The 12,504-nt window shown below is 45.6% G+C and overlaps 4 protein-coding genes across 4 annotated transcripts; all 4 read right to left on the bottom strand.

The window, feature by feature from the left end:
• Window positions 1-2,639: 2,639 nt before the first annotated feature.
• On the bottom strand, window positions 2,640-3,128 carry EYB26_005932 (uncharacterized protein; the record flags this gene model as incomplete). The annotated part of the gene is made up of 1 exon (XM_054265209.1): window positions 2,640-3,128. One exon carries the CDS (start codon window positions 3,126-3,128, stop codon window positions 2,640-2,642), a length of 489 nt encoding a protein of 162 aa, XP_054121184.1.
• Window positions 3,129-4,892: 1,764 nt separating this feature from the next.
• On the bottom strand, window positions 4,893-6,499 carry EYB26_005931 (uncharacterized protein; the record flags this gene model as incomplete). The annotated part of the gene is made up of 10 exons (XM_054265208.1): window positions 4,893-4,938; window positions 5,006-5,025; window positions 5,074-5,208; window positions 5,271-5,619; window positions 5,703-5,759; window positions 5,826-5,947; window positions 6,008-6,043; window positions 6,128-6,172; window positions 6,226-6,283; window positions 6,360-6,499. The coding sequence occupies 10 exons, from the start codon at window positions 6,497-6,499 to the stop codon at window positions 4,893-4,895; spliced, it is 1,008 nt and encodes a 335-aa protein (XP_054121183.1).
• Window positions 6,500-8,340: 1,841 nt separating this feature from the next.
• EYB26_005930 (uncharacterized protein) lies at window positions 8,341-10,441 on the bottom strand (the record flags this gene model as incomplete). Its single annotated transcript, XM_054265207.1, has 3 exons — window positions 8,341-10,026; window positions 10,082-10,345; window positions 10,406-10,441. The coding sequence occupies 3 exons, from the start codon at window positions 10,439-10,441 to the stop codon at window positions 8,341-8,343; spliced, it is 1,986 nt and encodes a 661-aa protein (XP_054121182.1).
• A 363-nt stretch (window positions 10,442-10,804) lies between these two features.
• Window positions 10,805-11,545, bottom strand: EYB26_005929 (uncharacterized protein; the record flags this gene model as incomplete). The annotated part of the gene is made up of 1 exon (XM_054265206.1): window positions 10,805-11,545. One exon carries the CDS (start codon window positions 11,543-11,545, stop codon window positions 10,805-10,807), a length of 741 nt encoding a protein of 246 aa, XP_054121181.1.
• Between the last annotated feature and the right edge of the window lie 959 nt (window positions 11,546-12,504).

Raw genomic sequence — 12,504 nt, 5'->3', positions numbered from 1 at the left:
TGACTGCCCTAACCAATTTTCCGAAGGTTATACCGTAGCCAAGGAAGACGAATAGGTAGGAAATTGGATAGTGGCTAGTGTTAGAGGAAAGCAACAATATTTATAACTACTGGAATTAAGTACTATTACAGTATTACTAACTAGCAGATACTATAGTGCCCGAAAAGGATAGATTAAAAGACACTTAATCCTTCTAGTCCGCAACAGACCCACGCGCATATTACGTATCTGGGTTCGTTTTGCAATATAAATTAGACGTCTCAGAACTAACGGTGTGGGAATATGTGGAGAGTGTTCGTTGCCTAGATATTGCGCTAGGTGGAATCGACCTGTGAAGAAACTCGAAAGATCGGCAAAGTCGGTTCAAGACCTTATGCAAGCGTGTAGATAGCTATGTAGCGGTATGAAATAGTCATTCTATTATAGGTAGGTGCCAGGTGGAATCCATGTGGAAATGACTCGTGTTTACGGCGGTCAGTCTCATAGGGCTCATAAATCGGATTCCAGTCTGACCAACAGCAAGTTAAATCGGAGTCAATCATATTATTGTCCAAAAGGGCTATGCTTGACAGCAGTATTTCATGTTTTCGACTCTACAGTCCACGGCAATTGTGTGGTGGACACTTGGATCCGGCATTTACCTAGGTACGGACATCCAGGATGTATAGAACGCCGTGATATACGAACAATTCATTTGCCCAGTCTGTGTGGCTTTTGTGGGCACCGTAGCACTATGTTTGCCCCACCATCTCCTGTTCTTCTCGAATATGATAAGCTCTGAGTGCTATCTCCCGTAGACCCTACGTGTTTCGGGGATATCATATCATACCCAGTGAGTGTCCCGAGAATCATCCAAGCGCATGATGTTTTGTGCTACCGAGCTCAAATCAGAATCAATTCCTGGGTCAACGAGCACACGTGTCACTGTCATGAGACGAGAAAATGTCAAAGCGATTGATCCTGTAATACTCGAAGGGAAATGAATATTTTCCTAGACTGAGTTAAGGCTGTTGGATCATTCAATTTTGAGTCCTTCTTCTTCTTCTTCTTACCGAGGGAGACTTACCTAGGGCAGAGAGGCACGCCGCAGATCATCCCGGATCAATATGATTCGATAGCCTAACAACGCAACTTGCAAATCCATAAAAGATCTCTCATGATCGTCTTCGTATAATAGATCAGATTCCCAACCCACCGGAGAAGAAAAAAAAGGAAGGGAAAAAGAAAGGAAAGGAAATCTGGAGTAAAAAGAAAAGAAACCGACGAAAAAACAGACAGTTGGTAAAGCATACCATTGGCGAACCCCAATGGTTGATAAATCCCTGCCCCAATTAACCAATAATGTCTGATACCAAAACAGTTTGTCAGACCTAAGAGCCGGGACACTACAGACAGTTTGCTGGCAGTTGCATAGTACATACAGAACACCTAAATTTTCGGTAAAAGTGCATGCATGATCCGTAGAGGTCCGAATGGTTTGTTAGGCCTTGGTTCTCTGCACCATGTTGTACTATGCACGATATTAGTTCGTAACCAGAAAAGACTCACCAAAGAATTCGTTTGCCGATACTCGTACCCCTACATATACAAGGCTGGCTCCGAACATGCAGGCTACCCATTTTTCGAGTAGGCCGGCCTGCAAGAAGATATGTAACAGCGAGTCACCGAGTCAATGTGAGGCGAAGTGTGTACTTTCCAATGCCTCTGAGTGTAATCTGATGATGGATCAATCGCAATTTTGCAACCATAGCCCAGAGAAGAATGCGATAAATCGTTTCTGATTCACTGCTTAGATTATGTTTATTTCTGTCTCCGGACTGTGGGTGTCTATTGAATGTAAGATGATACACGTCTGCTGAGCTATGAAAAGGCACGATTCTGTAAGAAAGCACATACCTAAAAAATATTTGCATCTAGAAATACCCCCCCGATTTTGCTCTCAATAAGAGCGCCTGCGATATAATTGCCAATGGATGCAGCAAAGTTGACACAGAGGAAATTGGTTCTATTGTGGACAGCAATCCATTGAATGTCTGATATCTGACCTACGACTGCAGTGACTATGGCCACGAATGCGCCCGACCAGCAGCACTGATTAGAAATGTCAGCTATGTTCTCAATATACTATGGTATAGGAAGTTTACCTGGTGGCATTAAGTACGGCAAGGGTGTGAAAGGCCAAGATGCCAGACGTTCCATGATGCACTAAATCGAGAACGATGAAGTTTCATGGCAGAAAGCCCCAAGGAATATCATGAATCAGGAAATAGAGACTATTATAAAACGAAGTTCCTTGTGGGAACTCACAAAATCCATGGTGTGGAACGGGTTAGGCTTGCGTTTGAGAGCAGATCAGAGAAAGCAGTTTGCAATAGCAAGCAAGGCAAAAAGATAAATGCCGCAATACGAACGGTCCAGCCAAAGTTGACTTTGAGATACATTTGGGAGGCTAGGATGCTATACCGAATGAGTATACTTGAAACCTTTGTTGTGACAGAAGAAAAATGTCAACTTGCGAGACGATCACCCCAGAACATGCTGAGTCTGACGATGTAATAACCACAGCCATGGCTTTGTTCTTGGGCCATGTCGCAATCGAGTTGGCTGATGTGTACAAGATAGCACTGGCGCCTAGGCCACTACATATTGACTGTGCGAGAAGGAGCTGATAGTATTCGGAGGCGAGTCATAAGACCGAAAACGTAAGAGAACGTGCCGCCAAGTAGGATGAAACGAGGTCCATAACTGTCAAAGATCTTCTCAAAGGAGCGGCGCGCCGCCAAACATGATACGGCAAAGGTTTGCTGTGATACGATCCATCCTGTTGTATCAGATGAATAATCCTTCGGCTGATCCTTTCTATAGATGGTTTGAAAGACACTGATTGAGTTGATCCAACCCAAACTAGCGAACATATAGCACCATCCTGCATCCATAGTGCTCCAGGCAGCCCATTCTCCATCTGCAAACGGTGGCGATACTGGAACTGGTGATGCTTTTGAAGGGTCTTCTACGGCTATCATATCATTTCCTTGACTGCCTTGAAGCGTCTCCTTTTTGCTCTCTTTCGAAGACCGTGCTTCCGTTATGGACGCGGTCGTGGTAGTTTCCTTGATTTCCACCGGCATGGTGAGGATATACAGAAGAAAGCGATTGTACGAAGAAAATAAACTGCAACACAAAACGCCTAGGTAGAAAATCAAATGCATCTTACTTAAATATAAACGAAATCATTGCCCTTCTTAGTACGTATAGTGAGTCTTCTTGCATTGAGTGCTTCCATAATAGACATAGAAATATGATCTAAATCCGATTATATCCGCTCAAAATTGCAGCTTTATATCCGAAGGCATACATATGAGATCGAAGTTGTGACCGACGGAAATATGGCTCTACATAGTACATTTGCTAAACGATGTAAGGGTTCACTTCAGACCAGAGACCTTAAGACTATCTTACTACAGAATAGAGTAACTACCCCCAATCGCAGCCCATTGCACAAGAAATTCTAAACCTCCCTCCATTTTAGTACTCATCTTCCGTGTCAATTAATACTAAAGGGAATGGTTGCAACGCTAGTCATGCAAAATTACCAATTCGGTCATTAGGTGCAGGGGCTTCTTTGTCTTTCGAGCTACTACGGTACATGGTTATCTATGTAGTAATGGCCAACACACACCGTTCCATATACGTAGTACTCATTCTTTGTTGTCGGGCCCTTCTCAAGCGCTTGGGTTCTTTCGTTAGAATCGCAGAACGAGAACGTAACCTTAGAAGTAAGCCCTGATGTGTTGGCTTGCCTTGTGCTACCTAGATACTCCTCCAAGGGGGGGCGGGGGCTTAGGGACAAGGCTCAAAGAAAAGAAAAGTTTGGCTATAAACGCATAGACAAGATCTTTTAAAAGTCATCTGCTAGATATAACCATAGGGATACTCGAGATCGTAAAACATGGCATCTTGATACCAATGTAGCCCTTTCTTCCAACAATATATAACTACCTTCCATCGTTTGATGTCATGGTATGTACTAGAGCCACTGCTTTGGACCGCCTTCGCACTGCATGCATTGATGTACGTCGACAAGTTTCTTCGAAAGATGTGGGGAATAATTAAAAGTATAGATGAGATGGAAATAGTTCGCAGGTTCTTGGTCGTTTTGTGCTATCGGTGTAATAATCCAACTGCCTGAGCAGCCCTGGGATCCATTCAATATGGATGCAAAGTCCCCATATCCTGTGTACAGTAGGGGTACATGTTGGCAGCGGGAACAACATTCCCAGGACAACGGGTTCATGCATGCTGTAGGTAACCTACATGATACTCGCATATCTTATTTCATTTCTTTTTTTTCTTTCTCGGGACTCGATACATCAAATACTTCGTCAATCCCTTTTCGTTTCCCAAAGATTTTCTTTTGTTTTTTTTTTTAAACGGTAATTTGCAATTGGATGAACCATCAAAAGGGATGAATCCCCGGGGCTATGGGCGGTCGGAACGGATAGCGGCACGACCCGCACCCACCACTACCGCACCCCCTCTACTCGATGTTTTGTAACTTAACTTACAGTCTGACCACTCATGTACCACGTACTCTGGAATGGGCTCATGTTCGTCGATCATTTTTATGTACGGGTCAAGACGTATGATATATCCAATTTATAGTAGTCACACAATGCTTATGCTGGAGGGGAAAATAAACGAAAAGAATAAGAATCGTGAAAAGCAAATTGTTAAATTGGAAGGGTATCGAGCACGCCAATGTACACGTCATAAAAAGAAAAGCAAGATAAGAACGCCCATTATGGCCGCCGTGTGGTAGTTAACTACCCACTAACTTACGTAGTAGGTAAGTTAAGTTAGTATAGATAAATTAGGTAAAGCGCAATTTAATATCAGATTATGCCCAGTGCTTCCGGTTTTTGGCCATATACGACATGCCTGTTTTCCATCAAAGTTAGTAAAAGGAGTGGATAAATGGCCGCGCGGCTACATCAAAATTACTTACACAGCAATGTACATCTGATTCTGCATATCGTTAAATTCGGAGCGCACCTTGGCCAGCAAGATTCGTACCTCGGTCGGACTCCAGCCTAGAAATCGTGTATATAAAGCTAGACTGTATCCTTCGACGCCTTCGTTCATAGCCACGCCGCGAATTCGGCCAATTTCTTTCATGCGTGGGTCATTATGCCATGGGCTCAGGGGCAGCTGCATCATTATTTAGCACATGACAAAGTCCAAAGAAAGAAAAGAAGATAGATACTACAAACCCTGAAAATCTCATCATGCACGTTCACAAATCCAGCATCGATCATATACTGTTTCTGGTCACGCGCAACATTGAGCCGTCTGCCACTCAAAATACTCGCTTCGTCCAATTTCTCCAAAAACAATTGTGTCCACTCAGGACACGAGCCATCATCGCGCTGGAACCATGCGTCATTTTCCTGCATCTCAAACCAACCACCGGGCTTCACATGATCAAAGGCCTGTCTGTGGAATCGTGGCCAATCCCTGATGGCGCCGCATATCGTTCGGGTATGAATCAAGTCGAATTCTTGGCTGTAGAGCCATTCGTCTTCGGCATCGTCGATTTCGAAGCTGCAATTTGGAGGGACCCTGTTTTGTGGCGGTTTATCAGTCTTAGCACCCCCGTCTCGGAACTAGATCATATGAAAAGTCGTGATTAATGGTCTCCCTACCATAGAGGTTGAATTGGACTGAGGTCCGTACCAATCACATGCCCAGATGGATACGCCCTAAAAAGGAACAAAGATGAGCTATGGCGGGGGTCATCCTTTGCAAGGCAATGAGACATAACATACTCGGCAAAATCAATAGCCCAGTCTCCTCTCCCCGTACCAATATCCAAAACATTTTGTGGGTGATTCGTTATCGGCGATAAATGCAGCCTGCCGTCAAAAACCAGCTCATAACACAGATGCATCTGAGATTAGACTTTAGCCATCATGATCATCTCCGTGCACGGCGCGAACTTTAACATTACCAGCATCAACTTATTTTGTTCCTGGTCATCGTTTGGCTGGAAAGCGTTCCATCAGTGTCCAGTACTATGACCAGCGACATCATCATCGACTTTGAAAAGATTTCCCCGGGCTATCCGTACCATAATGTATTTTCCTTCGTGGTAGGCGTGATACCGTCGGCCATTCTGCGGACAGAGATTAGAATAGATCGGGCATTGAGAGTTGATAAGAGTCGTACTTCAAAATGATAATTTAAAACGCTGGATGATAATGAATATGTTGAGTCACCACCGTATCTGTACATCATGACGAGTAACAAAGTCTCAGCCATTCGCTTATCAAGAAGTCAGAAGTGTAGCGTGTAAGACGTACAAACTACTCAACACAGACATAACATCGCTTCCATCGCGAGATTCAGCACCATCTTCCGAAGTCCATTCCGTCGGAGCTGTGGTGCTTGTCTTGACCGTGAAAATCGAGCCACTATCTGAGTCGCTATGATCTGGATTCATGATTGATACTTTTTTTCTCTTAACTCAACGCATATAGTTAATATTCTCATTACTCCGAAAGCTGGAACTCAAAGCAGGAAGTAAGTCATCTGACCTGATCAGATCAGATCAGATAAACATATAGAGAATGAGATGGAGATGGATATGAGACGAAGTGAAACAGGAAAAGATAAAGAAATGAAGCTACGCAGATGATTCTTGATTCAAGTAAATTAACGTTGACTAGCAAAGAGACTAGGGAAGTTAATCAACGCCCATGAACGTGCCGAGGAGACGATCATCTATACATACATTACGCCGGTATTGACACGTAATGCGCTAGGCTGATTCTGGAAGTAGTCCGTCTCCACCGGATTACAATGCATATCATTTCGAATGATCTTATTGGCTTATTCAGCCTGAAGAAACGCAAAAGTATAAAGTCGTGATCTACGCTTGTTTGGGTTAGTTCATAATGGAAGAACTATATGCTTTAAGCCAATTGGCATCGATATAACTTACCTATTTCCAACTCTTACCGATTCTGATACGCCTCGTATACAGTTGCAGTTGGTGATGATATCGTGTGACATTGTGTACAACTTCGCCATCCTTATTCTCCTTCTCTCTTATATAAATGCCGAGGCCCTAATCTTCGACGAACTCAAGCCTAGCTAGCCCAAGGCTGGACTTCCAGCGCTGCCTTCATTCGCTCCGTAAACGAGCCCAATTGCCCAACACCAACACTTAATCTAAGCAGAACCAGAAAGAAGAAAAAAAAGACAACTATGAAAACCGTACGTATCTATTGAACTTTTGTCATCGACTGGTCTTGTCGAGGTAGCAGTTGGACAACTCCGACGCTGCATGCATAACCCACAAAAACAACAATACGGAGATCCGTCCAACCCTGTACGACACTCGTTACTAATCAACCTATGACCCATCGCTCGCTGATCAAATCCATGACCTATCATTCGTGGATTGCGATTACTACCGACGGCGTAAAGTGTTTTTTTTTTTTCGGAGGAAAACCGTCAGACAACGGAACAAAAAAAAAAAAAAAGAGTTTGATATCCAGGTCGTATTCAAGAGACGGGGAAGTTTCCAGAATAGGTTCGTGAACAAGTAAGTACTGCCAGTGCTCGGACACGTTTGTACTGAAGTTGACACTTGACACTTGACAGCCCATATCATGCATGTCATAACCATCAGGCAACCGGACCGTTGCTACTTTGAGTAGCTAGTCGGTGTGGCGTGGTGCGTAGTCTAGGCCCTACGTAGTAGTGGATTTACAGCCTTGCATTCTACGACTTTTAGTTAATGCACGGAGAAAAAGAAAAGAGACGATCCGGTTCGGCCTCCCGTACGCTGTGGGATCCATTTAGTTTACCCATGTAAATCCTGTGTTGGGTGCGCTGCAAGTAAGATGGCTGATGTGACCAGAGCCGTGGAGCCCAGTAACCGCGCCAGTCGCTTGCCTTGACGCTTTAATATGGCAAGTTACTCTCTATGTAAGCTGGCGGTCGGCTTAGGGCTTGGATCACCGTTGTCCACCCGTTCCAGTAAAACCAAGTGCAAATGGTAATAAGAAATACAAATATTGTATATTACAAACTGGAAGATGATGAACTTCACCATGTAACAACTAGATTATGGTCTTGGAACAAGATCATAGCCGGCTTGGTCTACTGAGCATAGTACACATCTTTCAACGACGACCCTGGAATGATTCAACTCCAACCCAGAACGAAAAAAAAAAAAAAAGACAAAGACAACCTCAGTCCGCGCGCCCCATGAATACAGTCCCTAGGTAACGACTTTCGCAGTAAGCCAGAAAGAAAGAAAGAAATTTTACAGGTCTATGACATCTCATCGTCTTCAGGATGGTGTCCCATTTCATGATCTGATGCGTGGAAAGCATCTCCGAACGCTGAATTCTCGAGATCCGGAAGGTCCAAGCCATCATGCTGATCATCATACGCGGCCAGCGCATCGCCTGCTGAGTCCATGTTGGTAAAGTTGGCGGCATCGTCGAAATTGCTCGTTTCCACCGTTTCTCCACCGACGGGCACATTATTTGTGGTAGGCTTGTCGGTAAGAACAGCAGTATTCTCGTTCTCGACGACCACCCATTCCCCAGTCTCACCCGCGGCAGTACCCGACTGTACAGGTGCATTTGTTGCGCCTCCCATCTCAACGTCGCCATCTCCTGGTGCATGGGTAGCAGGTTGTGCGGGGACTCCTGCAGAAACCGGTGCTTGCTGAGTTGCTTGTCCGGGTGTGGAAGTAGACGATGCAACGAATTGATCTAGAATGCTATTTTCCATCAACATGTCTGTATCCGCACCAGCGTTCTCTTCAGGTTGTGGCGTAGGCTCAATGCGCTCCAGTAATCCACCCTTTTCAACACAAGTAATGCTCGTAGCTGGAAGCACAGCTCGATCATAGGCCTTTTCTAGATCTTTGACGACGTCGTCAACTCGGTATCGTGGCATACGAAGTGAAATATCCTCGACAGTCTCCTCAATAGGCGCCTCTTCTTCATTAGAAGTATCGATACGACCTTCCAATCTCCAGATCTCTGGTCCAGTCTCGGAAGGATTGGCTCCTGCCTCACGCAGACGTAGTTCAGCGTCCCTTAGTACTGACATCCGACCGATCTTTGCCATTCTCCGTGCATGGCGCCTCTTCAATTTCTCAATTTCTGCGGTCATATCAGAGACCTTTTTGGCGACTCGGTCGGCAAACTCTTCTGCTTTCTCCGGCTCCAATTTGCCGCCTTGCAGAGCTACGGAGCTTTCCTTGTCATCTTTGGGGTGAGTTGATGAAACAGGGGCCTCAAAAAAGCCCGCAGTCAGCGATTCAAGCTCTCCTTTACGCCCAATACCAAGATCGACGGGTATAATTTGTCTGATGGTATAAGGTGACGCGAAAATTTCCTCCATCCATTCATGATGTTGCTGGTAACGCATCTTACTGATTTCACGAGGCGTGAGCATGTCGAGTAAATCGCCTGTGGAAACATCTTCATCTTCTAATGAGAAGTCCGCTGCGGCTACTGCGGCTGCGCCTGCAGACGTACGGTGACCACGAGGCGCTTTTACCGGTGCCGGTCCGGCGGGCACACCAGGTTGCTGAGGAGGATAGTATGCACCCGGTGGGGGTTGGCGGGCAGGACCTGCGTTTGCATAATATGCTTGTGGCTGCGCGAATCCTTGTGCGCCCATCTGAGCCGGGAAAGTGATTGTAGGCCAGTTGTTGCGATCGTGCAACATGAACTCCTTACGAACTAGCTGACCTTGAGTCTGTAGGAATCGTCGTTGAGCGAGCGTTGTCTGTACTTGAGGTGTAACCGGAATGCGTTGAGCTGGGATGATATCGTTCTGAGCGGCGCGCGCGTAATGGATGATCCAGAGCGAAGGATCGGGCTGAGGCGCATTCGGGGGAACTTTTGATGGGATGAGGCGATAACGGCGGCGCGAGTGGCTTGCGATGCTTTCCTGCGGAGGGTGGTAACCGCTTCGTTGAACCCACATCTCTATTGTCTATTGAACCGCTTATTAGTATTAAAGTCGTATATAGATCGATGGTTATACATACGTAGCCTCGTGTCTCAAAAGTGAAGGCTTGTTCTGCATCAGCCCAGACGTATCCATCGCTCGCAAAGGTAGTTCCCAGATGACCAAGAGGCTGCCATGTAAGTAATGTAGTGCCATCCTGAGGACCATCTAGAAACGTCCACGACATGGGATACATTTCGCGGACGACCTTGGGGGCGGCCAACAGGTAGTCAAGGACGGTTTCGGTCGGCAAGGCGGTCATCGCTGGGTATCTATTTCTCGATACCAAGTGCATATGCGGCACCTATAATTAATTTGACTGTCAGCAATATATTTATATTTCGATTGTACTGAAAAAGCTTACCAACTGGGCGGGAAGTCCACCCGCCGGGTCCTGCATGTTGGGCAACTGTGATCAATTTCGGGATACAACAGATAAGAGGAATAGCAGTAACTTTCGGGCGTGTCGCTGGAGAGAATGTAGATAAAAGATTGGGTGTTGATGATAGTTGGATGAGGTAGACAAGCTACTTGTGCTAGCTACTTCTTTTGTTCTTGACGCGACGCGGAATTGGAAGTCACTCAAAAAGTCGATATGCGGAAGCCGGGCAGACTACAAATACCATCTGTGCACTTATGCCTCAGGCCGCAATTACATGTGATGCCTCAGGCACCCTACAATGATGTTGAAACTCCTAAGTTAATTTGACCTCGGATGACTCAATCTTATTTCTACTGCTTTCATGAACTGCTTCCAGTCACTTCAACTGGCAGCCGTCTTTGGCATGCGTAGCATATAATAGTACTTGTATACTCCCCAGCCCATGTCGTGGCCCTGCGCCCTGCCTGCCCATTGTGACATGTCGATCTCCAACGACGTATCGACGTCTTTCCAGCCCACATGTTGGTATAGTGGATGTCCAACCGGAGAAGCAATCAGAAACGCCGGGATTCCAGCTTCATCGGCATGTTCATGGCCCCATTCTAACATGGCTGTCCCGATACCTCTTCGCTGAAACCGAGGATCGGTCATGAGGAGTGCGAGGTACAGATGTTTTGAATCTCGACTCCATGAAGCCAGGAATTGCTCGAATTGGGTTGCAATATACCGTTCCAGCGACTGTGTTACAGAATTTGGAGTGAAACCGTCACGGCTACTCTCTAGCGTTCCATTCAACATGAGCCCAGCAGCTGCGAACAATCCATCCGACCGAGCACAATCTTTGTATCCCATCTTCTGCCAAACGGCCATAGCTGCGATCTGCTTCGTCTCAGGATCCACAGCTTTCAAGATGAGAAGATGCGGCTGATCAAAGTTATCTTCGAATTGTTTGATTACTTCCCTGGCATATTCGGATCTGCTTTCTTCGGTGGGAAAGTGATAGAACATGAGAAGATTGGTTCTTTCGGCAGCGAGCCAGACGCGGACCAATTCTGGGATATCATCTCGCTCGGCGAATTTGATGATGGGTGGAGGAAAGCGAGGGCGGACCGGTGTTCGCATTGTGATAGTTTTGTTGATGTTATGGTTTAAAAGCAGATAACTGTACGAGACTACCAATGCGACTAGATCCTTGTCAAGTCAGTCTACCGCAGCCCACCTATCAGAAATCTGCGAGCTTCAATATGTCTCCAGTTTTTGTTCAATGTGTACAACAAGAAAACGCAACTTGAAATACGAGTAGATGAGTAAGATGAAGTCATAAATTCGCTTCTCGGGGTGTTATCGGGCTGAATACCTGGACAGTCCGACGATAAACAACTTTACAAGAGGGCTCTTCTAGTCCGATCCGTTAACGAGTGCCAGGTTTAGACTTATTGAGTGATTAATCAGCCAATGAATCGATTACTGATCCGGGATTAGATTACACAAGCTTTCGACAAGGATGCAACGTCGATCTAACTTCTATAGAGTTGTGCAACAAAGCGAGCATTGGACTCGGGAGTCAAGACCCGATAGCGAGATCCTTTGTTCCCAAATCCCTTCATGAGGAGTCTGACAATTCTTTGGAGTTTAAAGGACTCTTCATATTTTGAAATTTCAAAGTGGAAATTCCAATGGGGAAAACATTTGCCCTCTCCTCAACACGGAAAATGATCGACGCAGCTGAAAAAGGGTTCAGCTCGCCGAGTCCAATAAAATCTCCCCATTTTGCATTTCCTCTGCATATCGAACGAAACTTATGGAGAAGCTTTTTACTAGACGCGTGACCAATCTCCATGATTCGGCGCACTCGCCGACGAAGGACTTCGAAAAAAGCCATCTCGATTTTGTGCATATTACGTCAAGCGAGTGGTTCGGAGTATAGTTGACTAGGCGACCTGACACATTAAAGGGTGCTTTCGCTCCCACGCGCTTGGAGACAAAGTGTTTTCTTTCCTGAGTGCACTTATGGTTTGATTACAAGCTAGGTTTCTAGGTTGATGCTTGTTCTTGGCTGCGCTCTATACATTTCTTGGCTA

This window comes from Talaromyces marneffei, chromosome 4, assembly GCF_009556855.1.
Source record: "Talaromyces marneffei chromosome 4, complete sequence".
In the NCBI taxonomy this organism is placed as follows: Eukaryota; Fungi; Ascomycota; class Eurotiomycetes; order Eurotiales; family Trichocomaceae; genus Talaromyces; species Talaromyces marneffei.
The sequence above is the reverse complement of the archived record's forward strand: the minus strand, read 5'-3'. Positions and strand labels throughout refer to the sequence as shown.